Source organism: Pan troglodytes, chromosome 18 (assembly GCF_028858775.2).
Source record: "Pan troglodytes isolate AG18354 chromosome 18, NHGRI_mPanTro3-v2.0_pri, whole genome shotgun sequence".
Taxonomy (NCBI): domain Eukaryota; kingdom Metazoa; phylum Chordata; class Mammalia; order Primates; family Hominidae; genus Pan; species Pan troglodytes.
In genome coordinates, this window is record NC_072416.2 from 13,922,881 (window position 1) to 13,949,611 (window position 26,731).

General features: G+C 49.1%; 2 protein-coding genes, 1 long non-coding RNA gene and 1 other non-coding gene across 6 annotated transcripts in view; 2 read left to right on the plus strand and 2 right to left on the minus strand.

The window, feature by feature from the left end:
• LOC129137279 (uncharacterized) overlaps window positions 1-26,731 on the plus strand; it is an 87,279-nt gene that overhangs the window by 25,611 nt on the left and 34,937 nt on the right. The gene's annotated exons all lie outside the window — the stretch shown is intronic.
• PRM2 (protamine 2) lies at window positions 416-1,225 on the minus strand. Of its 2 annotated transcripts, none has more exon segments than NM_001009084.1 (2): window positions 416-682; window positions 845-1,173. In NM_001009084.1, coding segments are annotated over 2 exon segments (309 nt in total). In that variant the 5' UTR covers window positions 1,116-1,173; the 3' UTR covers window positions 416-644.
• On the minus strand, window positions 5,735-5,981 carry PRM1 (protamine 1). The gene is made up of 2 exons (NM_001009168.1): window positions 5,870-5,981; window positions 5,735-5,778 (listed from the first exon to the last, which is right to left on the minus strand). Exons 1-2 carry the CDS (start codon window positions 5,979-5,981, stop codon window positions 5,735-5,737), a joined length of 156 nt encoding a protein of 51 aa, NP_001009168.1.
• LOC112205968 (small nucleolar RNA U13) lies at window positions 19,769-19,872 on the plus strand. Its single transcript, XR_002940100.1, has one exon. It is a non-coding gene; the product is annotated as a small nucleolar RNA U13 (small nucleolar RNA).

Here is a 26,731-nt window from a genome sequence, read left to right on the forward strand (position 1 = left end):
ATGGGTTGTGTTTTTAAACTGTGGCACACAGTAGGCCTTTAAATATGGCCACAAGGTGCCTTGACATCTTTGTGACTTCATTAGGACTCGATCTGTTCTAACCATTTTCTCCTTTCGTGAGGTAGGATCAGGTTCTTCACTGGAGGGGGATCCAGACAGACTAATGTGGCCTTTGACACCATGGAAGGATGCACAATAGACAGGACAGCATCATAGGGTGGCCTCCCAGGCACAGTAACCCTGTCCTAGGTGTCCTGAGAGCATCAGAGCTCCCGCCCTACCTGCCTCTGAGGAAGGGCTGCAGAGAAGCCTCTACCCGCCCTGGGCATGAGGGAAGCCAGGTTTGTGTGATCCGTGCAAAGAAAACCCGACAGGCCAGCGAGTGTCTTGTCAAGCTTTATTGGGCAGGTGACTTTTGCTCATTTCACTCAGATCTTGTGGGCTTCTCGGCGGCAACTCAGGGCTTGAGCATTTGATGTAGGGGAGTTGCTATGGCCTCACTCGGTGTTTCTTGGGCAGGTGACTTTCTCTTAACTTCCAGCTGGGGGCTTGAGCATTCGATGTAGGGGAATTGCTATGGCCTCACTTGGTGTTTCGGGCGACTTTTTCTTAATTTCCAGCTGGGGGTGAGGGGCCCAGGAAGCTTAGTGCTTTCTGCATGTTCTCCTCCTGGTTCTGCAGCCTTTTGGGAAAGAAAGTTCTGGTTGAGGGGGGCACCTAGGGACTCTGGGTGGGGACGGGGGTTAGGGGGCTGGAGCTTTTGTCAGGTGGGGTGGGTCCCCGCCTCCCTCCTGTGCCTGGGGTGGTCAGGGACACGCAGGGCAAGGCGGGGGCGCAGGCAGACCTCTGCGATGCCTCCTCCGGTGCCTGCAGGAGCGTCTTTTGCGCCTTCTGCAGGAGCGATGCTGCTGTCTGTGGATCCGACGCAGCCTCCTTCGAGAGCAGTGTCTGCGCCTATAGTGAGAATGGCCGTGGGTCCTCTCGTAGACCTCGACGTGCTCCGGGCTCAGCCCTTGCTCCTCTTGGCCGTGGTGTCCTTGCTCTTGCCCATGCAACTGCTGCCTGTACACCTCGTGCGAGGGTTCGCTCGGGCTCCTCACGCGGTATCGGACCATGGTGCTGGGAGATCTGGTGGCTCCTGGGCTGAGGCTGCAGTGGGCGCTGGGGTAGGGGAGGAGGGCGGAGGCCTGCCCACCTGCCCTTGGTGTTACTGTTGGTCTGGTCTGCAAGGCTCCCCGGGAGCTTGTATATAAAGGGGGCGCCCACTATGACTCTGCGGCCCCGCCCCGTCCCCACCCTGCCCAGCCTCCTCTGTGAGGGCAGCACAGGGCCAGGGGTCACAACTATCAGGGCCCTGGCACCCAAGCTGCAGGGCTGGAAGGGCGAGAGACCCCCTTGCCTTGCCTGTAAAGCATGTCCTCTGTCTCTTGCAGTAGGTGAACCATACAGATGGCAGGTGTTTTATTGCCTAATCCAAGCCCTCATCTCCCCAAGCCAGTGGGCACGCACGTTGTCATTTGGAAGCTTCTTTGCCAACTCACTGCTATACCTCAGCCACCATGTGGAAGGGACTTCTGTGCTTGGATGTCTGGGCACACAGCTTACTGTTAAGATGGCAACAGCAGCAAACAGTTCCCTAATAGCTCCTATGTGCCAAGCATTGATTCATTTATTTCTCATACATTCACTCATTTTCTCTCTCTCTCTCTCTCTCTCTCTTTTTGTTTTGAGGCACTGTCTGTCGCCCAGGCTGGAGTGCAGTTGTGTAGTCATGGATCATAGCAGCCTCTACCCCTCCAGCTCAGATGATCCTCCCACCTCAGCCTCCCGAGTAGCTGGGACTATAGGCGTGTGCTGCCACTCCCAGCTAATTTTTTGTATTTTTTGTGGAGATAGATAGGGTTTCACCATGTTGCCCTGGCTGGTCTCACACTCCTGACCTCAGTGAGCCTCCCATGTCGGCCTCCCAGAGTGCTGGGATTACAGGTGTGAGCCACCACCCTTGCATTCCTCACTCTTAAAATCCCCATTTTCTGTGGGGCAAACAGGCATGAAGAAGTTGAGTTGCTCAAGGCCACTCTGCTGAGAAGGCCAGGCCGGGCCAGCATTCAGACGGAGACAGCCTGGTTTTAGTCATACCCTTGGCTCTCCATCTACTCCCTAGCCCAGGGAATGCTCCCCTCTCTGCCTCTAAAATATTCATCTTCTCCCCTCCCGCTCGGCCTTGCTGGGGCTTCTCATTGAACTTTGATGATCCCATTAAAGTCCAGGATCAGAATCACAGAAACTGCAAAACCAGTTTCCCTTTCATGGAGGGCAGGGAGAATGTGGGAATGTGGCAGATACACAAATTTAAGGACTTGAAGATGCAGAGATCATCCCAGATGATCTGGGTTGGCCCAGTGCGGTCACGAGGGCCCTTAGAAGAGAGAATAGGGAGGCAGGAGGCTCACAGGAAGAGAAATTGGGAGACACCACACTGCTGGCTTTGAAGATGGAGGGAGAGGCTATAAGCCAAGGGATGCAGGCGGCCTCTAGAAGCTGGGATGGACAAAGAAATGGGTTATCCTCCCCTCGTGCATCCAGGAGGAACACAGCCCTGTTGAACCCTTGATTTTAGCCCCATGAGACTTCTTTCAGAATTCTGACCTGCAGACCTGTAAGATAATACATTTATGTTGTTTAAAGCTACAAAATTTGTGACGATCTGTCACAGTGGCAATAGGAAACAAATTCAGGAGGCTTAATCTTCAGATCCTTACAGGAGGTGATGGGTGATATTGCCATGCCCTTGGTGTTTCTATGCTGCCTCTCTTTAGGGATAAGAAGGTCCTTTATGATGGCCCTCAAGCTCTTCGAGGGCGTGTGTTAAAAATATGAATGCTGAGGCCTTACCCTACGTCCCGCTAAGTCAAATCTCCATGGCCAAAGCTTGCAGATGAAAATAAGAAGGGGCGGGGCAGGGCTCGGTGGCTCACACCTGTAATCCCAGCACTTTGGGAGGCTGAGGCGGGTGGATCACCTGAGGTCAGAAGTTCAAGACCAGCCTAGTCAACATGGTGAAACCCTGTCTCTACTAAATATACAAAAATTAGCCGGGAGTGGTGGCGGGCGCCTGTAATCCCAGCTACTCAGGAGGCTGAGGCAGGAGAATTGCTTGAACCCAGGAGGCAGAGGTTGCAGTGAAGTGAGATGGCACCATTGCGCTCCAGCCTCGGCAACAAGGGCGAAACTTCGTCTAAAAAAATAAAATAAAATAAAATAAAAATAGGAAGGGGCTGGGTGTGGTGGCTCACACCTGTAATCCCAGCACTTTGAGAGGCCGAGGTGGGAAGATCACTTGAGCCCAGGAGTTTGAGACCACCCTGGGCAACATAGTGAGGGCTCTGTCTACAAAAAATAAAAAAAATAGCCTGGGTCCATGGTGGCATGTGCCTGTAGTTCCTGCTACTCAGGAGGCTGAGATGGGAGGATTGCTTGAGCACAGGAGATCAAGGCTGCAGTGAGCCACGTTCACACCACTGCACTCCAGCCTGGGTGACAGAGCAAGACCCTTATCTCAAAAAAAAGAAAAAAAAAAAAAGGCACACCCAGGGGTCTGCCTGTCCAGCCAAGCTGCTGTCATGATCCAAGTGTGTTATGGGGAGTCATTGCTAAAGTGATCAGGGTCATGGTAGTGCCAGGGCTAGCACTGAACTCTCATGTGCTCACTTGAAAGAACATGGTTGTTGATACCCACCGTAGGTGAGTGCAGTGGCTCATGCCTGTAATCACAGCACTCTGGGAGGCCAAGGCGGGAGAATCGCTTGAGCCCAGGAGTTTGAGACCAGCCTGGGCAACATAGTGAGACCTCGTCTCTACAAAAAAATTAGAAAAATTAGCCAGGCATGGTGGTGCATGTCTGTGGTCCCAGCTACTCAGGAGGCCAGGAGGCTGAGGTAAGGAAATCACTTGAGCTCAGGAGATTGAGGCTGCAGTGAACTGTGTTTGCGCTACTGCACTCTATTCTAGCCTGGGTGACAGAAAGAGACCTTGTCTCAAAAAAAAAAAGGAAGTGATATATGCAGAATACCAGGCACACAGTTGGTGTCCCATAAACAGAAGTCATACTGTGACATTTCTGAGGTGCTTGGTGGGCCCTGTCACTTCAGGGAACTGGGTCTCAGAGCCTCTGGTCTCTGCCAAAATGCTCTGGGTTTGCTCTACCATCATGAAATCACTGCGACCCAGGGCCTGTGTCAAGGAATCGGAGAGGTGGGCTTTCTTAGACTGTGAGTGAGCCAAGTAGACCAGTGCCCAGTAGGACTTCTTGTGTCCTTCCCCAAATCTCACTGGGGTCTTAAACTCTTGCCTTAGAAATTTTAGTATAGGTGGTATATCAAGCAGCTTGAGTGTGGACTCAGATCCGACCAGATGGACAAGTTAACCTTTGTTTCTTCGGTGGACATAACATTGTGAAACCCTGCCCCAAAGAGTAAAGAAACCGGTGGTTAACAAAAATGTTTGAGTTTACAGGATGGCAGATAAGAGACTTCCTTAATGGTGCTTGATTAAATGTGAAAAGTTCAGCTCCACTGCTACCTGGACAAGTTATCTCTGTACCCAAATGGGGATGAAAACTTCTGGCACAGAGTGAGGAATAAGCAGTTTTGAATTTAATTTTCCTGACGGTGACTGGCTTAATCTATTTAAGTTATAACCTAAGAGTTCCTTTGTTGAAGAGTGGAAATTTCAGCTTTGGGCTGAAATAAACCCGGGTGGGCAGCTAGGGGACAGGTCAGATGGGATGAGCTGGTTCAATCTTGAGCTCCAGCTGGTAAATGTTTAACTGGCTTTGGGGTTCCTGGGATGGAGGGAACCCAGATTTGTAGCATTTGCTGAGTTCTGTAAATGCTCCGTGGTCCATTTCAAGCTGCCAAGATGAGGTCACCAAGCAGAGGGGGGAAATGTACACAGTGGGTCCTCAAACTCGAGAGACCTGGCTACAGCACCCCACTGGGTAGGGATCTGTTAAGAGGGTTTGGGAGGCAGGTTCTGGTTGTGACTTGGGGAGACTGGTTCTGGTTGTATCTTAGGGAGGCAGGTTTGGGTTGTGACTTGTTGGTACTACTAAGAGTTTGGAACAATGGCCAGGCGCAGTGGCTCATGCCTGTAATCCCAGAACTTTGGGAGGCCGAGGCAGGTGGATCATGAGGTCAGGAGATCGAGACCATCCTGGCTAACACAGTGAAACCCCGTCTCTACTAAAAATACAAAAAATTAGCCAGGTGTGGTGGCGGGCACCTGTAGTCCCAGCTACTCGGGAGGCTGAGGCAGGAGAATGGAGTGAACCTGGGAGGCGGAGCTTGCAGTGAGCCGAGATCGCGCCACTGCACTCCAACCTGGGCAACGGAGCGAGACTCCGTCTCAAAAAAAAAAAAAAAAAAAAGAGTTTGGAACAAAACCCAGCGTGACAACTGTCTTTCATGTCCCCCCCACCGACATCTTTCTCCCGTTGCATGCCCAGGCCCTCTCCCCCTCTGCTCATCCCCGAGCCCTCCCCACTGAGCCTCCCCTCTCAAGAACAAGGAGACAAGAGTGGGATGACTTTTCAACATTTATTGACAGGAGGCATTGTTCCTTAGCAGGCTCCTGATTTTTATTGGATGGTGGCATTTTCAAGATGTGGCAAGAGGATCTTGAAGTCTGGTAACATTCTCAGGCAGGAGTTTGGTGGATGTGCTATTCTGTGCAATTAGTGTCTTCTACGTCTCATTCTGGACCTGCGGCGGCAGCACCCTGGTGAGACCAAAAAAAGTGGTGAGAGGAAGGCTGGGCCCTGAGAGCTCCCAGCCCCAGCCCCAGCCCACCCTCAGCTGGGCCCACTTACTCATGGCTCTCCTCTGTGTCTGGCAGCTCTGCCTCTTTCGTCTGCGACTTCTTTGTCTCTGGCGGTAACATCTGCTCCGGCTCTGGCTGCGACAGCATCTGTACCTGGCCATGGTGTAGGATGGGCTTGGCCTGAATGCTCAGAGCAGGGCACCACCTTGGCTGAGCCAGCCAACCTGTGAGCAGGTGGAACTTGGTGGGCTGTGAGTCAGGGGCCAGCTCTGCGGCCTCTTATAGATGCCAGGGGGCCGTTGGTCATTGTGAGGGCAAAGGGGCTGGGACCTCACAAACCATGGCCAGGTGGCCTGCATCATGTCCATATATGGGCATGTGAGGGGTGGGCAGGCCCCCGAGTGTAGGGGCTGCCTATGTCACAGCTGGAGCGATACAAGATGACTCCTCCGTGGGAGCAATCATCTAGTTATTCAATTAACAAAATATTACTGTTAATACTTTGGCCTGTTCCATGCCGGATTTTGGCCTAGGCCCTGGTATATAGTGATAAACAAGACAGACATGCCCTTGTTAAGAAGTATTATTATTATTATTTTTTATTTTTTTAATTACTTATGTATTTTGTTTATTTTTTTGAGACAGAGTCTCATTCTGTCACCCAGGCTGGAGTGCGGTAGCACAATCTTGGCTCACTGCAACCTCTGCCTCCTGGGTTCAAGCAAACCTCTGGCCGCAGCCTCCCGAGTAGTTGGGACTACAGACATGCACCACCACACTCAACTAATTTTTGTATTTTTAGTAGAGATGGGGTTTCGCCATGTTGGCCAGGCTTGGTCTCGAACTCCTGACCTCAAGTGATCTGCCCATCTCAGCCTCCCAAAGTGCTGGGATTACAGGCATGAGCCACCGTGCCTGGCCATTATTATTATTTGTAGAGATGGGCTTTCCCTATGTTGCCCAGGCTGGTCTCAAACTCCTGACCTCGAGCAAACCTCCTGCCTCTGCCTCCCAAAGCACTGGGATTACAGATATGAGCCACCACACCCTGCCCCTAATAGACTTTATAATCTAACTACAGAAAGCATGAATGAAATAGCCCTGAAGAATAATTGTAATAGTGACAAATGCTGATAATGGAAACCTCGGGTTTCTGAGGATATGTGCTGGGAGAACTTGACCTCAGGTGAGGCTCTAGGGAGAGCCCCAAAGGGGTGCTGGCGAAGTGAACCCTAAAGGATGCTATAGTAAGAGGAGGGAGGAGCACCTGGGAAGAAAGAGCTGCTCCTGCAACTGTTCTGAGGCGGTGCAGGATGTGCAGTTCTGTTTCTATGCAGGGCCAGGCAGCAGGGGATCCGTGGAGACAGAAAGTGATCGGGGTGACCAGGGCGGGTGGAGCAGGGAGCAGCTGTGCCATGGGTGGGGTGCTTCCTTGTGGGCTGATGCTTTGGAACTTGATAGAGGCGGTGGTTACACAACATTGTAACTGTACTAAATGCCACTGAATTACACACTTTATTTATTTAATTTTGAATGAACCAATGACAGGGTGTCGCTCTGTCGCTCAGGCTGGAGTGCAGCGGCGCAATCTTGGCTCACTGCAAACTCCGCCTCCTGCTTCAAGCGATTCTCCTGCCTCAGCCTCCCAAGTAGCTGGGATTACAGACGCCTGCCACCACACCTGGCCAATTTTTGTATTTTTAGTAGAGATGGGGTTTCGCCATGTTGGCCAGGCTTGGTCTCGAACTCCTGACCTCAAGTGATCTGCCCATGTCAGCCTCCCAAAGTGCTGGGATTACAGGCATGAGCCACCGTGCCTGGCCATTATTATTATTTGTAGAGATGGGCTTTCCCTATGTTGCCCAGGCTGGTCTCAAACTCCTGACCTCGAGCAAACCTCCTGCCTCTGCCTCCCAAAGCACTGGGATTACAGATATGAGCCACCACACCCTGCCCCTAATAGACTTTATAATCTAACTACAGAAAGCATGAATGAAATAGCCCTGAAGAATAATTGTAATAGTGACAAATGCTGATAATGGAAACCTCGGGTTTCTGAGGATATGTGCTGGGAGAACTTGACCTCAGGTGAGGCTCTAGGGAGAGCCCCAAAGGGGTGCTGGCGAAGTGAACCCTAAAGGATGCTATAGTAAGAGGAGGGAGGAGCACCTGGGAAGAAAGAGCTGCTCCTGCAACTGTTCTGAGGCGGTGCAGGATGTGCAGTTCTGTTTCTATGCAGGGCCAGGCAGCAGGGGATCCGTGGAGACAGAAAGTGATCGGGGTGACCAGGGCGGGTGGAGCAGGGAGCAGCTGTGCCATGGGTGGGGTGCTTCCTTGTGGGCTGATGCTTTGGAACTTGATAGAGGCGGTGGTTACACAACATTGTAACTGTACTAAATGCCACTGAATTACACACTTTATTTATTTAATTTTGAATGAACCAATGACAGGGTGTCGCTCTGTCGCTCAGGCTGGAGTGCAGCGGCGCAATCTTGGCTCACTGCAAACTCCGCCTCCTGCTTCAAGCGATTCTCCTGCCTCAGCCTCCCAAGTAGCTGGGATTACAGACGCCTGCCACCACACCTGGCCAATTTTTGTATTTTTAGTAGAGATGGGGTTTCGCCATGTTGGCCAGGCTTGGTCTCGAACTCCTGACCTCAAGTGATCTGCCCATGTCAGCCTCCCAAAGTGCTGGGATTACAGGCATGAGCCACCGTGCCTGGCCATTATTATTATTTGTAGAGATGGGCTTTCCCTATGTTGCCCAGGCTGGTCTCAAACTCCTGACCTCGAGCAAACCTCCTGCCTCTGCCTCCCAAAGCACTGGGATTACAGATATGAGCCACCACACCCTGCCCCTAATAGACTTTATAATCTAACTACAGAAAGCATGAATGAAATAGCCCTGAAGAATAATTGTAATAGTGACAAATGCTGATAATGGAAACCTCGGGTTTCTGAGGATATGTGCTGGGAGAACTTGACCTCAGGTGAGGCTCTAGGGAGAGCCCCAAAGGGGTGCTGGCGAAGTGAACCCTAAAGGATGCTATAGTAAGAGGAGGGAGGAGCACCTGGGAAGAAAGAGCTGCTCCTGCAACTGTTCTGAGGCGGTGCAGGATGTGCAGTTCTGTTTCTATGCAGGGCCAGGCAGCAGGGGATCCGTGGAGACAGAAAGTGATCGGGGTGACCAGGGCGGGTGGAGCAGGGAGCAGCTGTGCCATGGGTGGGGTGCTTCCTTGTGGGCTGATGCTTTGGAACTTGATAGAGGCGGTGGTTACACAACATTGTAACTGTACTAAATGCCACTGAATTACACACTTTATTTATTTAATTTTGAATGTACCAATGACAGGGTGTCGCTCTGTCGCTCAGGCTGGAGTGCAGCGGCGCAATCTTGGCTCACTGCAAACTCCGCCTCCTGCTTCAAGCGATTCTCCTGCCTCAGCCTCCCAAGTAGCTGGGATTACAGACGCCTGCCACCACACCTGGCCAATTTTTGTATTTTTAGTAGAGATGGGATTTCACCATGTTGGTCAGGCTGGTCTCGAACTCCTGACCTCAAGTGATCTGCCCGCCTCAGCCTCCCAAAGTGCTGGGATTACAGGCGTGAGCTACCACACCTGGCCTTGAATTACATACACACTTTAAGATGATGAATTTTATGTTACCTGACTTTCAGCTCAATTGCAAACACGAAAAGCTGTGAGGCCAAAAGGTGCTAACAGGTGTGAGGGATTGGAGCAGAGCATGGTGCGGGGCACTGGGCATGGTGTGGTCTTTTCCACAGCCCCATGGATTTTAAGGGTAAAGAGGGGAGCAGTTAGAATTGGTTTGGCTACTTAAACAGAAAACCGAAATGAGTGAGTTGGGTGGAAGTTTTATGTTTTTCTTAAGGAGTCAGAGGTGATTTCGGGGGTCATTAGATTGTCCCTGTTTGGGGGATACACATGCTGGAGGATTTAGGGGTGATGACATATGTTTGCCAACTACTCTCAAGGATTTACCCATACAGAAAGAGGGAGAAGAAGGGAGAGAGAAGAGACAGAGATGGAGGGGGGGGAGCTGAACAGATGTGACAGAACATTCACAACTGGCCATGCCAGGCGCGGTGGCTCACACCTGTAATCCAGCTCTTTGGAAAGATCGGCTGAGCCCAGGAGTTCGAGACCAGCCTCGGCAACATAGAGCCCATCTCTACAAAAATAAAAAAAAAAATAAAAAAGATTTTTTTAAAAAAACAATTGGCCAATCTGTGTAAAGGGGAGGTGTTTGTCAGGGGTTCTTGCAAGTTTTCTGAAATTTTGAAATTATTTCAAAATAGATTATTAAATTTTTTTAAAAAGAACAAAAGAAAACCCAGGGAGGTCAGCCAGGGCTGGTGTGAGGCTCCATCCTTTTCAAGGGTCCAGGCTTTTGTCTTTTAGCTCTGCCTTCAGCAAGTGCTTTCCATCCTCAAAGTTGCCTCATAGTCCAAGATCAGGGCTGCCAGGGATGGTTGTGCAGTTTGTGTCCTGCTCCAAGCTCCCTGCCAAAGGGATTGAGTAGGGACTGAAATCCAGCCTGTGGTCTACTTGCCACTCCAGGCCCTGTACCCACAGGGAATGTTTCAGCCCATCGGAGCTGTCTTTTTCCTAATTTGCCTGCTCACAGCAGAAGTCTTTTCCAAATTTGAACAAAGGCACACTAAGGGCTAAACTTGGCCCTGCTGGAGTCCCACCCATATCCACCGTGCAAGCAGGAAGGAGAAAGAGGAGGGGTGGCAAAGGGAGTTCTTGTCTCTTTTTTAGAGACAAGGTCTAGCTCTTTTGCCCAGGCCGGAGTGCAGTGGCGCAATCATAGCTCACAGCAGCCTCAGTGGAATCCTCATGGTATAAAGAGCTTTCCCAGATGCCCTGTCCAGCAACTTCCCCTTCTGATCACTGGCCTCCCTGCAAAAGCACACTGCCCCCTGGGGTAAAGCAGGGCTCCTAGAAAGGAGAAGGGGCTGATGGATACCAGGTAGACAGTTAGTACTCTCTTCCCCAAAGGGATGGAGCCCACCCCTGACCCCAGCAAGGTGGGGAAACCATGAATTTGAAGCTAAAGTCTACTGTCACTAAGAGGGATACAGTAGCACATAGTAGGTTAGCAGTAACTTTTCATTAATTGATTCAGATCTAGATTGAGGTAAAATTGTTACCCCCAATCCTCTAACACTTAATACTTTGTTTGTTTGGTTGGTTTTTTTGTTTGTTTGGTTGGTTTTTAGATGGAGTTTTGCTATTGTTGCCCAGGCTGGAGTGCAATGACACCATCTTGGCTCACTGCAACCTCTGCCTCCCAGGTTCAAGCGATTCTCCTGCCTCAGCCTCCTGAGTAGCTGGGATTATAGGCATATGTCACCACACCCAGCTAATTTTTGTATTTTTAGTAGCGACGGGGTTTCACCATACTGGCCAGGCTGGTCTCAAACTCTTGACCTCAAGTGATCCACCCACCTCAGCCTACCAAAGTGCTAGGATTACAGGCGTGAGCCACCACACCCAGTCCAGGGTGACTATCAATCTTCGACATCTCATCAGGTTCCTCTGAGACCATGTGTTACCCTGTCTCTACTAAAAAGACAAAAATTAGCTGGGATGGTGGCACTCGCCTGTAATCCCATCTACTCAGGAGGCTGAGGCAGGAGAATCACTTGCTGGGATTACAGACATGAGCCACTTTGCCCAGCCACAGAGATTAGTTCTAAGTTCTGGGAAGAGGATGCCCTGGAGCTAGGCGATGGGGACATTTGGCCTCGTCTGGGGTCTTGAAGCCTTCAGTGGTCATCTGAAATTTTGGGTTTGTCACAGCAGCTGGCTGTTATTCTAATACAGTACTTGCCACTCACTGATACTGTTTATAATTTGTCTCCCCAAGTGGGATGGAAGTTCAGTGAGACTTTCTTTGGTTCAGTGTGACAATCCTAATACTGAGAATAACCTGAACTAAAAGGAACTGAAATATTTGTTGAATGAATAAGTGAATGGCAAATGGATGCTTTGTATGATGGGATTCTTTTCTTGGCTTTTTCCAAATCTAAAATCGTGTTATCATGATTTTTAAAATGACGTTTAGCCTCTCCCTGCCAGCCACCCCACTTCTGTTGGGTATGGTCCTTGGCGCTGGCGATTAGAAATCACCAAGACTCCTGCCAGTTAAACACACGCTGAGTCTCATAAGGGGACATCCAATACTGTTCCCTGAGGTCCTAATTGGGCAGCCACATGGCTTGTCCCTCTGCCGACCCCCACATCTGTGTTGTCACAGTGGCCTCTCACCCCCACCCTGTTGAAGGAGAGACATCACCAAAGGAGGAAGGCAGGGGTAGGGGATGGGTGCCCTGCTGTGCCACTGGGAGGGGTGAATGCAGGCAGTTCATTCCCAGAATAATGATAGGATAATTTAGCAGTAAGATGACAGTGTTTTAAATGTGCCATCATAGCCACAATTCCATAGTCAGGGATTTATCCCAAAGAAATTCTCCTGCGTGTTCATACAGGTGTGAGATGGAGGGTGTTCATTAAAGCATTATTTGTGGGGGAAAATTAGAAATCGCTTAATGTTCATCTTAAGGAAATGGTAAATCAGTTGTTTCACCCATGTTGTGGAATAGCTCACAGGCATTCAGAACCCTGGAGAGTGATGTGATGTGGACTGATATGGAAGGAGGTCTATGCTATATCGAAACTGAGTGAGTTGCTAAAATGTAGGGTGTCATCCCATGTTTGTAAAAAGATTAGAAATTAACACTCACATACACAGAGGAAAAAGTCTAGAATGTGATACATTGACCTGACAGTGGGAGGTGGAATAATGGAAGGCTTCACTTTCTACCTTATTCATTTCTGTATTTTGGGGGGATTTTTCACTGTAAGGGTATGTTGAATGAGTTATTTCCATGAACAGAAAGAAAAGAATGTCTGTAATCCTAGCACTTTAGGAGGCCAAGGTGGGTGGGTCGCTTGAGCCCAGGAGTTCAAGACCAGCTCGGGCAACATGGTGAAATTCCCTCTCTACAAATTGTACAAAAATTAGCTGGATATGGTGATATGCACCTGTAGTTCCAGCTATGCCGGTGGGAGGACCACCTGAGCCCAAGGAGGCTGAGGCTGCAGTGAGCCGTCATCCCGTCACTGCATTCCAGCCTGGGCAACAGAGTAAGACCCTGTCTCAAAAAAAGAAAAGAAAAGAGGCCGGGCGTGGTGGCTCACACCTGTAATCCCAGCGCTTTGGGAGGCCGAGGCAGGCGGATCACGAGATCAGGAGATCGAGACCACGGTTAAACCCCGTCTCTACTAAAAATACAAAAAATTAGCCAGGCGCGGTGGCAGGCGCCTGTAGTCCCAGCTACTCGGGAGGCTGAGGCAGGAGAATGGCGTGAACCCGGGAGGCGGAGCTTGCAGTGAGCCGAGATCGCGCCACTGCACTCCAGCCTGGGCGACAGAGCGAGACTCTGTCTCAAAAGGAAAAAAAAAAAAAAGTTACAGAGTTAGTAAGGGGATTTCCATATACCTCTCACCCAGTCTTCCAGTCTCCCCCAATGTTAACATTTTACATCACTGGGGCATATTTGTCACAATTAAAACACCAACTTTGGCACATTAGTACTTACCAAGCAAGCTATAGATTTTATTTGAATTTCACCAGCTTTTCTACTAATGCTCATTTTCTGTTCCAAGATCCAGTTCAGGGTGCCATACCCACTTTCTGCTACTATTAACATCTTATGTGAGGATAGTGCATTTCACAATTCTTTAACCAGCAGCGGTGCATTATTATTAACCAAAGTCTATACTTTCCTCAGATTGCCTTAGTTTTTCCTCAGTGTTTTTCTGTTCCAGGATCCCGTCTCCCTTTACGCTCCTCTGGGCTGTGACGTTCCTGTCTTTGATCATGTTGACAGTTGTTTTGTTTTGTTTTGTTTGAGACAGAGTTTTGTTCTTGTTGCCCAGGCTGGAGTGCAGTGGCACAATCTTGGCTCACTGCAACCTCCGCCTCCCAGGTTCAAGCGATTCTCCTACGTCAGCCTCCCCAGTAGCTGGGATTACAGGCATGCGCCACCACGCCCAGCTAATTTTGTATTTTTAGTAGAGTTGGGGTTTCTCCATGTTGGCCAGGCTGGTTTCGAACTCCTGACCTCAGGCGATCCACTCGCCTCGGCCTCCCAAAGTGCTGGGATTACAGGCATGAGCCACTGCACCCAGCCGGTCACGCTGACAATTTTAAGGAGTACTCGTCAGATATTTTGTGAATATTCCCTCTTCCTCTATTTTTGGAATAGTTTGATTGAGTAGGATTGGTAGGGTTTTTTTAGATGTTTGGTAGAATTCAGCAGTAAAGCCAGCAGGTTCTGGGCTTTTCTTTCCTGGGAGACTTTTTATTAAGGCTTCGATCTCATTACTTGTTATTGGTCTGTTCACATTTTGGATTTCTTCATGATTCAATTTTAGTAGGTTGTCTGTGTCCATGAATTGATCCATTTCTCCAGATTTTCCAGTTTATTGGCATACGGTTACTCATACTAGCCACACTAATGGTGCTTTGAATTTCTGCAGTATCTGTTGTAATGCCTTCTTTTTCTTTTCCTTTTTTTTTTTTTTTTTTGAGACGGAGTCTCGCTTTGTAGCCCAGGCTGGAGTGCAGTGGCGTGATCTCAGCTCACTGCAAGCTCCGCCTCCCGGGTTCACGCCATTCTCCTGCCTCAGCCTCCCGAGGAGCTGGGACTACAGGCACCCGCCACCACGCCCGGCTAATTTTTTATATTTTTAGTAGAGACGGGGTTTCACCGTGTTAGCCAGGACGATCTCGATCTCCTGACCTCGTGATCTGCCCACCTCGGCCTCCCAAAGCGCTGGGATTACAGGCGTGAGCCACCGCGCCCGGCCTTTTTCATCTCTGATTTTATATCTTTAGGTCTTCTCTCTTTTTTTCTCAGTTAGTCTGGCTAAAGGTTTGTCAATCTTATCTTTTCAAAAAACCAACTTTTTCTTTCGTTGATCTTTTGTATTATTTTGTTTCAATTTCATTAATTTCTGCTTTGATCTTTATTTCTTTTTTTCTACTAATTTTGGATTTGCATTGCCCTTTTCTAGTTCTTTAGGATGCATCATTAGGTTGTTGATTTGGTCAGGTATTTTGTAGAGTGTCACTCAATTGAATTTTTTTCTTTTTTTTGAAATGGAGTCCCGCTCTGTTGCCCAGGCTAGAATGCAATGGCATGATCTCAGCTCACTGCAACCTCTCCCTCCCAGGTTCAGGTGATTCTCCTGCCTCAGCCTCCTGAGTAGCTTAGATTACAGGCAAGCACCACCATGCCTGGCTAATTTTTGTATTTTCAGTAGCGATGGGGTTTCACCATGTTGGCCAGGCTGGTCTCAGACTCCTGACTTTGTGATCTGCCTACCTCGGCCTCCAAAGTGTTGGGATTACAGGCATGAGCCGCTGTCCTTGGCTCCCATTGGGATTTGACTGATACTTTTCTCATGATTAGACTGGGGTTATGTGTTCTGGGAGGAAGAGCCAGGAGGTGAGTGCCCTTCTCCTCACGTCCTACAAAGGGGACGTGCTCTCAGGAGGACTAACTGCCTGGCTGAGGCAGTGCCTGTCAGGTTTCTTTACAGCAGAGCTACTGTTTTCCCCTGCATTTGATAGTGTGCTCTTTGGAAGGGGGTCACTCTGTGCAGCCCATGCCTAAGGAATGGGGAGTTAAGCTCCACCTCCTTCAGGGCAGGGCATCTTCATCACTTATTGGAATTTTCTACCCTGGAGATTTGTCTCTTCTCCATTTATTTATTCATTCATTTATATCAGTATGGATCCATGGATCCTGTATACTTTGGGTGTAATCCAATTCTACTTTATTTTGTTGCTCAAATTGTTCCAGCATTGGCCACTGGATGCCTTTCAGTTGTCTGCCATGTCCCTGTGACACACTCCATCATTGTGAGATTTTGAGCACTTCCTTAACTTTCTGGCACCACAAGATGCTCCAGGCTCATCTTATCTGTTTCCTGTCTTAGACCTAGAATCAGCTGTTTCTGCAAGGAGCCCTGGTTCCTTTCATTGGTGAATGGTATTAGAAACCAAGATCAGGTTGCAAGATGTGCTCAGGGCTGTAGGGTGCTGTTGCTTCTTGGCCGTCTTAGCGGACAGAGCAAGGAAATCTGTGTGTGTACTAACCTGTATGTACACAAATCTATATTTCTATAGGTAACCATCTATGGTACTGTTTTAGCTAAACCTGTTCATACTAACATCTCCAACTCTAATCCATGGTCATCACATGGATCATTCTAAATACCTCTCCTTGCTCATCTGTAACAGTGGGAAGCCTGGCTCCTACCATCCTCCATCCATTTACTTAGTTGTTCCCGTTCACTCTGCATGTATGGTGGCTTTAGAATTGTTAACCTTTCTAAAGGCTGGGTATGGTGCCTCACACCTGTAGTCCCAGCACTTTGAGAGGCTCAAGCAGGAGGATCACTTGAGCCCAGGAGTTCGAGACCAGCCTGGGCAACATGGTGAAACCCTATCTCTACAAAAAATACAAAAATTAGGTGGGTGTGGTGGCGCAGGCTTGTAGTCTCAGCTACTCGGGACTGAGGCAAGAGGATTGCTTAATATGAGAAGTTGAGGCTGCAATGAGCCATGATCATGCCACTGCACTCCAGCCTGGGTGACAGAGCTAGACCCTGTCCCCCCAACCAAAACAAAAAACAACAACAAAAAACCCCACCTCACCCCTGATACCTTTCCAGTCATTCATTTATTTATTGAATGCCCTCTATGCTGGGCACTGTTTTCAACACCATGAACAAAACAAAGATCCCCGCCCTCGTGGAGTTATGTTCTAGTGCAGGAGATGAGCAAAACAATAAGAATGATAGATGGATAAATGATACTGTATATTGAAAGGAACACAGAAAAAGTAGGGCACAGTGAGAACCCTTGGGCCTGATGGAGGTAACTGGGACAAGTGGCAATTCAGGGTGCTCAGGGCAGGCCTTGTTGAGAAGGTGACATTTAAGCAGATTTTGAAGGCAGTGAGGGAGTTAGTCATGAGGACATCAGGGAAGAGTGCTCCAGGCAAGGGGAACATCATGTGCAAAGACCCTGGGGTGGGGATGCACAGCCCTTTTGCTGTGCCCAGGGAACAGCAAGGCCAGCATGGCTGGAGCAGAGAGAGGTGGGGGTTGGTAGGAGATGAAGTCACAGAGGTGGGAGGGGGGCACCACATTATAGGTGGCCTTGTCAGCCTCCCTAAGGATTCGACTTTTACACCAAATGAAATGGGGATCGTAAGAGTGACACTCTTTGTCTTAAGGACCCCTTTGCTCCTGTGCTGAGAAGAATGTAGGGGCAGATGTGGAGGTAGGAAGGCTGTTGCTGTCACACAGGCCCAAGGCTGTGGAGGCTCACACCAGGGTGGTAGAGGAGGATGGTGAGGAGTGGTCGGAATCTGGTTATGTGTTAAAGATGGGGCCAGCAGGACTCACCAGCAGCCTGGATGAGGGGAGCGATAGGGACAGAAGAGTTAAGGCTGGTTTCGAGACTTTGGGCTCAAGCACCTCAAAGGATAGCATTGCCACCAACTCTAATGTATGGAGAAGGCTTGGGAGGAGGGTCCAGAATTCAGACATCTCAGTAGAGGTGTCCAGTAAGTAGGCAGCTGAGTATCTGAGTGTGACATTTAGCCTGGAAGTGATATATTTGGGCATTGTCAGTGTTTACAATCAGGAGACTGGCCAGGATCACTGATTTAGTTTTTGCTGCTGCTGTAACAAAGTACCGTAAACTTTGTTACTTAAAACAGCACGAGTTCATTATGGTTTTTCGCCCCCAACTCTGTCACCCAGGCTGGAATGCAGTGGCATGATCACGGCTCATTGCACCCTTTACTTCCTAGGCTCAAGTGATCCTACCTCCTCAGCCTCCTTGAGTAGCTGGAATGGAAGCCTGGCTCCGTGTCCAGCTAGTTTTTTTCTTACTTTTTGTAGAGAGAGGTCTCCCTGTGTTGCCTAGGCTGGTCTCAAATTCCTAGCCTCAAGCGATCCTCCTGCCTCGGCCTCTCCAAGTGCTAGGATTACTGGTATGAGCTGCTATGCCTGTCCTATTATCTCACAGTTCTGCATGTCAGAATTTCAAAATGGTCTTAAGGCGCTAAAATCAAAGTACCAGCAGGATGACATTCCTTTCCTGAGCCTCTGGGGGAGAATCTGTTCTCCGCCTTTTGTTTTTCCTCATGTTTCTAGAGGCCTCCTCCTTGGCTCATGGCCCCTTCCCTTGTCTTCAAAGCCAGCAGTATAGCCTCTTCCAATCTCTCTCTGACTCTGGCTCTCCTGCCTCTGTCTTTCCCTTATGAGGTTTCTTGTGATTACACTGGACCTACCCGGGTAATTCAGGACAATCTCCCCATCTCAAGGTCCTTCATTTAATCATATCTGGATAGTCCCTTTTGCTACGTAAGGCAGCTTATTGACAGGTTCCAGGGATTCACACATGAGCATCTTTGGGGCCATTATTTTGCCTACCTCAAGCACGAAGGGGATGATGGAGAGAAGAGAGTGCCCAGGACAAAGCATTAAGAAGTCAGGAGCTGGCTGGGTGCAGTGGCTCATGCCTGTAATCCCAGCACTTTGGGAAGCTCATTTGGGTGGATCACTTGAGGTGAGGAGTTCAAGACCAGCCTGGCCAACATGGTGAAACCCCGTCTCTATTAAAAATACAGAAATTAGCCAGGCATGGTGGTGCATACCTGTAGTCCCAGCTACTCAGGAGGCTGAGGCATGAGAATCGCTTGAACCCAGGAGGCAGAAGTTGCAGTGAGCTGAAATCACGCACTGAACTCCAGCCTGGATGACAGAGTGAAACTCCATCTCAAAAAAAAAAAAAAAAAAAATTCAAGAACTCAAGAGTTTGAGACCAGCCTGGCCAACATGGCAAGACCCCATCTCTACAGAAAATACAGAAATTAGCCAGGTGTGGTGGTGCACACTGTAGTCCCAGCTACTCAGGAGGCTGAGTCAGGGAATCACTTGAGCCCAGGAGATTGAGGCTGCAGTGAGCTGAGGTCGTGCCACTGCACTCCATCCTGGGTGACAGAGCAAGACCCTGTATCCAAAAAAAAAAAAAAAAAAAAAAAATCAGGAGCTGAGGAGGAGCAGCTAGGTAGGTAGGAGGAACCAAGAGACCTGGGTCCAGGAAGCCCAGTGGACAAAGGGCACTGGGGAGGGGGTAAGCAGCAGCTGTGTCAATCACATCAGAGGTCGACTCAGAGGTCACCCATGGACATGGCAATGTGGCAGTCACTGGCGACCTTCAGAAGAACAGTTTGTGTGTAGCAGTGGGGGCCAGGCAAACCTGGTGGGAGTGGGATTTATTTATTTAATTTTAATTATTATTATTTTTTTTTTTTTTTTTGAGATGGAGTCTCGCTCTTCGCCCAGGCTGGAGTGCAGTGGCGCAATCTTGGCTGACTGCAACCTCCGCCTCCCGGGTTCAAGTGATTCACCTGCCTCAGCCTCCAGAGTAGCTGCAACTACAGGCGCCTGCCACCACGCCTGGCTAATTTTTATATTTTTAGTAGAGACAGGGTTTCACCATGTTGGCCAGGCTGGTCTCCAACTCCTGACCTCAGTGATCCACCTTCTTTGGCCTCCCAAAGTGCTGGGATTACAGGCGTGAGCCACCGTGCCAAGCCTGGGGGTGGGATTTAGAAGGAACACAAAGAGACGAGTTGGAGAGAGCCAGGACTGGCCACTCTTTCAAGGACTTTCACTGCCAAAGAGAACAGAAAAACGGGAATGTGGCTGGCAGCATAACTGGGCCGGGAGAATATTTGGTTTAGTTGGGGTTTGGTTTCCAGCGGGACAGCAGAGCAGGATTGTTTGCTGGTGGGAATGTGCAACAACAGAGAATGACAGATGAGGTGGTTTTGTGGCTCCCAAGCACGATGGTCTGGTGTTCACGAGGGTGTGTGAGATGCACCTCCCTCAAACCTTGTTACAAGGTTGGCATGTTACCCGCCTGATGTGAAAAAAAAAAAAAAAAGAAAAATAGATGAGACTGAGGAGGGAGTTGTTTGATGAATAAATGGATCACACCACACTTCTGCAACTTTTGTTCACTTAACTACATATCTCAGCAACATCTCCATGGGTAGTATTGCTCCGAGCAGTTCTGCTTGATTCTGCTTGCATAAATCTATCCTGTTGATCAGGGTCAGTAAATAGAAAGATAATGCAAGCCAACCAGGTAAGGTGGCTCATGCCTGTAATCCCAGTGCTGTGGAAGGCCAGGGCAGGAGGATTGCTTGAGGCTAGGAATTTGAGACCAGCCTGGGCAAAATAGTGAGACCCCATCTCTACCCTCCTCCCCCCACCAAAAAAAGCCAGGTGTGGTGTGATGCTCCTGCAGTCCCAGCTACTTGGGAGGCTGAGGTGGGAGGATCACTTCAGCCCAGGAGTTCAAGGATGCAATGAGTTATAATTGCACCACTGCACTCCAGCCTGGGCAAGAGAGTGAGACTATATCTCAAGAAAGAAAGAGAAAGAGTAGAGAAAGAAAGAAATATAATGCAAGAAACAAATGTGAGCTCTATGTCATTTAAATGGTGTTTTAATGTTTTATTTAACTCAGTATATCCAAAATATCATCACTTCAAGTTGTCAATATAGAATGGTTGGGCTACTTTACATACTTCTCTTCATACCTAGTCTTCAAAATCCAGGGTGCATTTCATCCTTACGGTACATCTCAGGTCAAACAAGCCACGTTTTAAGTCAGTGGCCACATGTGACTCGAGGCTCTATTGTGGTCAGCACAGCCCAAAAAAACTCACATAGCTTTGGGAGGCCGAGGGGGGTGGATCACAAGGTCAGGCGTTCAAGACCAACCTGGCCAATATGGTGAAACCCTGTCTCTACTAAAAATACAAAAATGAGCTGGGCGTGCTGGTGGGCGCCTGTAGTTCCAGCAACTCAGGAGGCTGAGGCAGGAGAATCACTTGAACCCAGGAGGTGGAGGTTGCATTGAGCTGAAATTGTGCCACTGCACTCCAGCCTGAGTGATAGAGCAGGACTCTGTCTCAAAAAAAAAAGAAAAGAAAAAGAAAAGGATCTCACATAGATGAGCAGAGGCTACATACGAAACAGATGATCGCAGTGCTGCTGGTATAACCACAAAGCTAGAGCCAGCCTCACTGTACCCTGGCATGGGGCTGACAATGTATATATTGTGGCTTTTTGCTTTTAAAAGCATTAAAAGGAAACATTCATTTGGGTTTAATTCGTTTATTTAAATTTTTTTTTTTTTTTTTGAGACAGGGTCTCACTCTGCTGCCCAGGCTGGAGTGCAGTGGTGCTATCTCAGCTGCAACCTCTGCCTCCGAGTTCAAGCAGTCCTCCCGCTGGGACCACAGGTGTGCAACACCACACCCAGCTAATTTTGTTTATTTTTTGTAGAGATAGGGTTTCATCATGTTGCCCAGGCTGGTCTCAAACTCTTGGGCTCCAACGATCCACCCACCTCAGCCTCCCAAAGTGCTAGGATGACAAGTGTGAGTCACTGCACCCAGCCTGAATCATTTTTTAAAGAGCATGTGTCCATTAAAAATTATTTTAATGAAGCTTGTCAGGCATTCAAAGTATCTCATCTCCAATCCCTGGCTTAAATTAGAAAACAATCTCGGCAGATTTGAAGCCCTCATTTACCCCTTCCTTCTGTCATTCCCATCCCTCCTCTCCCTGGACACTGGTGTTTATCGATTCGAAGTCCATCTTTATATGTGTAAGTATGTGTCCCCAAATGATCAGAATACCGTTTTGAGGTGTTGAAAGCTTTGTGTCCCCGAACAGTGAGAAGTTTTGGGGTGTTGAAATCTTGGTCTGGCTTCACACTCTCTGTCTCACATAATAACTTGCTTTGTCGCTGAGGGGTACCTGAGTGAGATTCATCGTAGATGCCTGGATGAAGAGAGGGGCCTTGTGCTTCTATTTGCCTTGTTACATAGTGGTAAGTTACATATTATGTTACATAGTAATCCTTATGTGCCTACCTTGTAACTGTCTTAATTGCCTCTTGTTTTTTGTGGGGGTTTTTTTGAGACAGAGTCTCACTCTGTTGCCCAGGCTGGAGTGCAGTGGCACAATCTCGGCTCACTGAAACCTCCGCTTCCCAGGATCAAGTGGTTCTCATGCCTCAGCCTCCTAAATTGCTGGGACTACAGACATGCACCACTACGCCCAGCTAATTTTTGTGTTTTTAGTAGAGATGGAGTTTGGCAATTTTGGCCAGGCTGGTCTTGAACTCCTGACCTCAAGTGATCCACCCACATCAGCTTCTCGAAGTGCTGGGATTAGAGATGTGAGCCACCGTGCCTGGCCTTCATTCCCTCTTGATGGACACTTGGGCTGTTTCCAATTTTCTGCCATTATAAACAGTGCTGCTGTGGCTAGAATTTCTCTGGAATATATTCAGTGGACTAGCAGTTCTCAAATTTTAGCATGCACCGGAATCACCTAGAGGGCTGGTAAAGACACAAGGTTCAATCTAGAATCCCACGTTGCATTTATGCTACTACTTTTTCTGTTTTTTCCTCTTAAAAATTAAAAAACAAAAAATAGAAACGGGTTCTCACCATGTTTCCCAGGCTGGTCTCAAACTCCTGGGCTCAAGCAGTCCTTCCACCTCAGCCTCCCAAAGTGCTGGGATTATAGGCGTGGACCACCATGACCAGCCCTATTTCTTTTTAAATTAATAGTAATAATAAGCAAACCTGGAAAAGACCCCACACGTCCAGAGGTGTTCAGGTGAGGAGTCGGGGGAAGGATCATGAGACAGGATCAGCATCTTGACCCAGACTTGCTTGGGCCCTGCAAGGACCTGTGGGACCTCTGGGCCCCTCTCACCTCCAGACAGGGCGGCTCCTCCCCACACCCAGCTGGGTGGAGTGGGTGACCTATCTATACTGCTGGCCCTGTGGGCCCTGTAATTAGAGAGATCTACTGGAGTTCAGCATCTCTATGACCTAGGAGAGTCCCTACAAAGAGTCTCAGGCTTCCCCTCTGTGGAGGAGTCCAGGGTGGGGGTGAGAGGCTCTGAGGGGCTGCACTCAGAACCTGGGTCTTTCATTTATTTGGCAAATCTTAAATGTCCCAAGTATTCACCAAGCCTTGTGCTGGTGCTGGGGGGACAGCAGAGAGCCTGACACTCCCAGGGGGCTCCTCATCAAAGGGGAGGTCTACAGTAAACAAATAATTACACAAATAAATATAGAAAATGAACTGTCACTTGGGGAGGCGTGGGCCTTGGGGTGGGGTTTTGAGGTGTGAATAGGAGTTCACAAAGCCTCAGAGGAAGGGGAAGGACTACGTTATTCATAAAAATCTCACTGGAAATGAAAAACACTTTGAGGGTTCCGCTGTCTGTTGTCAGACTACCCAAATATCATTGCCAGGAAATTCCAGCAGGTCCACACAGCAGAGCGGTCCAGGGCCAAATAACTTCAAAAAGTAAAATTAGAAAAGCCTCTCTGAAAAGTAGTTGTACACCTAAAGTCTATGTTTAATGTGGCCCATAGATGTGTTTTGTAGGTTTGCTCTGATGTGGATTGGGGCCCCCCAAGCAGTTGTACCAGTCACACCTCTGAGCTCCTAAAACAGCTCTGGCAGCCAGGCAGGAAAACCATGGGCAGTTTCTTATAAAGTTAAACATTCACCTACGCTGAGACCCAGCAGTCCCACTCTCAGGTATTTACCCAAGAGCAAAGAAAGCATGTGCCCATCAAGATCTGTGCACAGATATGCATAGGAGCTCTGCTCCTAATAATCCCAAACTGGGAAACGTCCCAAATATCCATCAACAGTGAGAATGGATAAACAAATTGAGGTACCTCCATACAATGGGACACTGCTCCCCAATAAAACATTGCAAACCATTGCACACACCACGTCATGCACAGCTCTCGCACGTGTTGTGTTGTGTGAAACAAACCAGACAAGAAGGGACGCATCCCAAGTGACTGATTGGTTTATGTACAGTTTAAGAACAGGCAAATCTCACTGCTATTTATAGATGGCACAGCAGTGGTTACCTCTGCTAGTGGGGCGGGGGGTCGCTTGTGTACTGGGAAGGGGCTCCAGGGAACCTTCTGGAGGCTGAGGGTGCCCTTGATCCTGATTTGAGTGGTGACTATATAGGTATAAAAAATGATCAAGCTGGACACTTAAAGTCAACATAGTTTATGCACTTTCACGTGTAAACATTATTCCTCAAGAAAATAAAAACAGCACCAGTGGCTCCCCCCTTCCCCGCAGACTCCCTCGACACCACCACCTCCTTCTTCGCCTTGCATCGGTATGATAAGGCACTTGCTTGACGGGAAAGAGAAACTCAGCTGCCAGCTGGGGTTCATTTGCACTTTCCCCGCCTGGTCTGCGGTCTGGCTGTGCAGCTAGCCGCTCTGACGGGGAGGAGGGGCCCAAAGCCACTGCCTGCCGCTTGGGCAGGGGAGAGGGGCACGTGAGGCTCATGGCAGAGGCACAGCCAGCTTCTTGCATGTGCCCTCCCCGGGGAATGGCTGCAGAGCCCAAGACTGCCACGCCGTGGGCACAGCCCTGGCAACAGACGGCCACTTGCCCAGTCACCATGCTCTACTTCTCAGCTGCAGCCCCACTGCCTGGACTCGCTTGCCCAGGCCCCCCAGCCACAAATCCTGGGCCCCTCCCTGAAACCTCCAAACACAAACTCACTTCAGGCTGGGGCCTTGGTTTCCCCATCTGGAAAAGGGGTGAAAAGCCCCATCTTTCCAGTGTAGCAGTCGAGGCATTTGCAGCACGTGTTTGTGCTCAGTGTATCGACGTAGGAGGCTCTCAAAAAGGATGTAGAAAACATGAATAGTTATGAGTCCTGTTTTAATAAAATTAGTATAAAAAATAAAAGCCAGGCAAGGTGTTGTGCGCCTATAATCCCAGCTACTCATGAGGCTGAGGCGGGAGGATCACTTGAGCCCAGTTCGAGCCCAGTTCAAGCCCAGCCTGGGCAGCATGATGAAACCCAATCTCTACACAAAATACAAAACATAGCTGAGCGTACTCCCTAGCTACTAGGGAAGCTGAGGTGGGAAGATCGCTTGAGCCCATGAGTTTGAGGCTGCAGTAAGCTTTGATCACACAAGTGCACTCTAGCCTGGGTTACAAAAAATAAAATAGGCCAGGCACAGCAGCTCACAGCTATAATCCCAGCTCTTTGTGAGGCTGAGGTGGGAGGATCACTTAAGCTCAGGAGTTTGAGACCAGTCTGGGCAACACAGCAAGACCCCATCTCTACAAAAAATTTTTAAAAAAATTAGCTAGGCATGGTGGCGTGTGCCTGTAGTCCCAGATACTCAGGAGCTTGAGGTGGAAGGATCACTGGAGCCCAGGAGTTCAAGGCTGCAGTGAGCTATGATTGCACCACTGCACTCCAGCCTGGGTGACAGAAAGACCCTGTCTTTAAAAAACAAACAAACAAACAAAAAGAGTGAAAGATAAACAAATAATTAAATTTAAAAATAAATAAAACTAGAAGGGGAAGCCCAAACTATTTCTGAATGTGTTCATCTGAGAAGAGGGCAAAATGTAAAATACACACCAATTGTTTCACCATTATTTTTCCCCGAAGTTCGGATTAAAGAAAGGGAGGGGATTAGCGCTTGAACACACCTCCCTTTGTCCTGGGTGTCGTGCTTCAGCATGTGTGGATGGTAGCTTTGTGGTTAAAAAAAAAAAAAAAAAAGAAGAAATGAGAGCAAAAAGTACTTTGAGAACTCTTTGTAGCTGTCACGTCCCCAGACCCTGTGGTGAGAACCTCCAGGGACACCTGTGAACATACATGTTCCCAGGCCCAGCCTCAGGGGTCTGCACGTTTAAGAAATGGATGTACTTGTCTAATGATGAGGGCAATGGTGCCGGACACTGCCCACATGTCTGCTCTCTAGGACAAGCCCTTGAGACAAGCATCATTATCCCCAGTTTAAAGACGAGAAAACTGGCAGGGTGCGGTGGCTCACTCCTGTAATCCCAGCACTTTGGGAGGCCGAGGTGGGTGGATCACCTGAGATCAGGAGTTCAAGACCAGACTGGCCAACATGGTGAAACCTTGTCTCTACTAAAAATACAAAGATTAGCCAGGCGTGGTGGCACACACCTGTAATTCCAGCTACTCAGGAGGCTGAGGCGGGAGAATCGCTTGAACCCAGGAGGCAGAAGTTGCAGTGAGCTGAGACCATGCCACTGCACTCCAGCCTGGGCCACAGCATGACTCCGTCTCAAAAAATAATAATAATAAATAACACAAAATAATAAAGATGAGGAGACTGAGGCCAGCATGGCTTTGATTCTGGCGTGAGAGTCCACAGTCAGGAAGTATCCGATTTGGCACTCCTATCCCTGAAGGCCCCACTTTACAGGTGGACCAACTGAAGCTGAGGGAGATGACCAGACTTATCCAAGGTCAGGGCCAATGAGGGGCACTCAGGTCTGAGGTTCCCTTCATTTCCCCCAGGGGAACCTGGTGAAAGTAAGCCATGGATTCACCCCCAGACTCTTCTCTTGTGCCCTGAAACCTGATTTCTCTAAGACCCACAGCCTAGGAAGGCTGGGCCAGGGTGAGCCTGGATAGCTGCTTCCCCCACCATTCCCCCACCCACCCCAGGCCAGCAGGCAGTCATTTCTTGTTTTCTGCCACCGCTGGGTGTTCTGCTCTGACGAGGAGGCCCCAGGTAAACACTAAGGCTGCCTGAGCATGCACTGCTGGCTCGACCTTCCCCAGGCCCCCCAGCCACAAATCCTGGGCCCCTCCCTGAAACCTCCAAACACAAGCCCCAGTTTTGCATCAAATGAGTCTGCAGAGG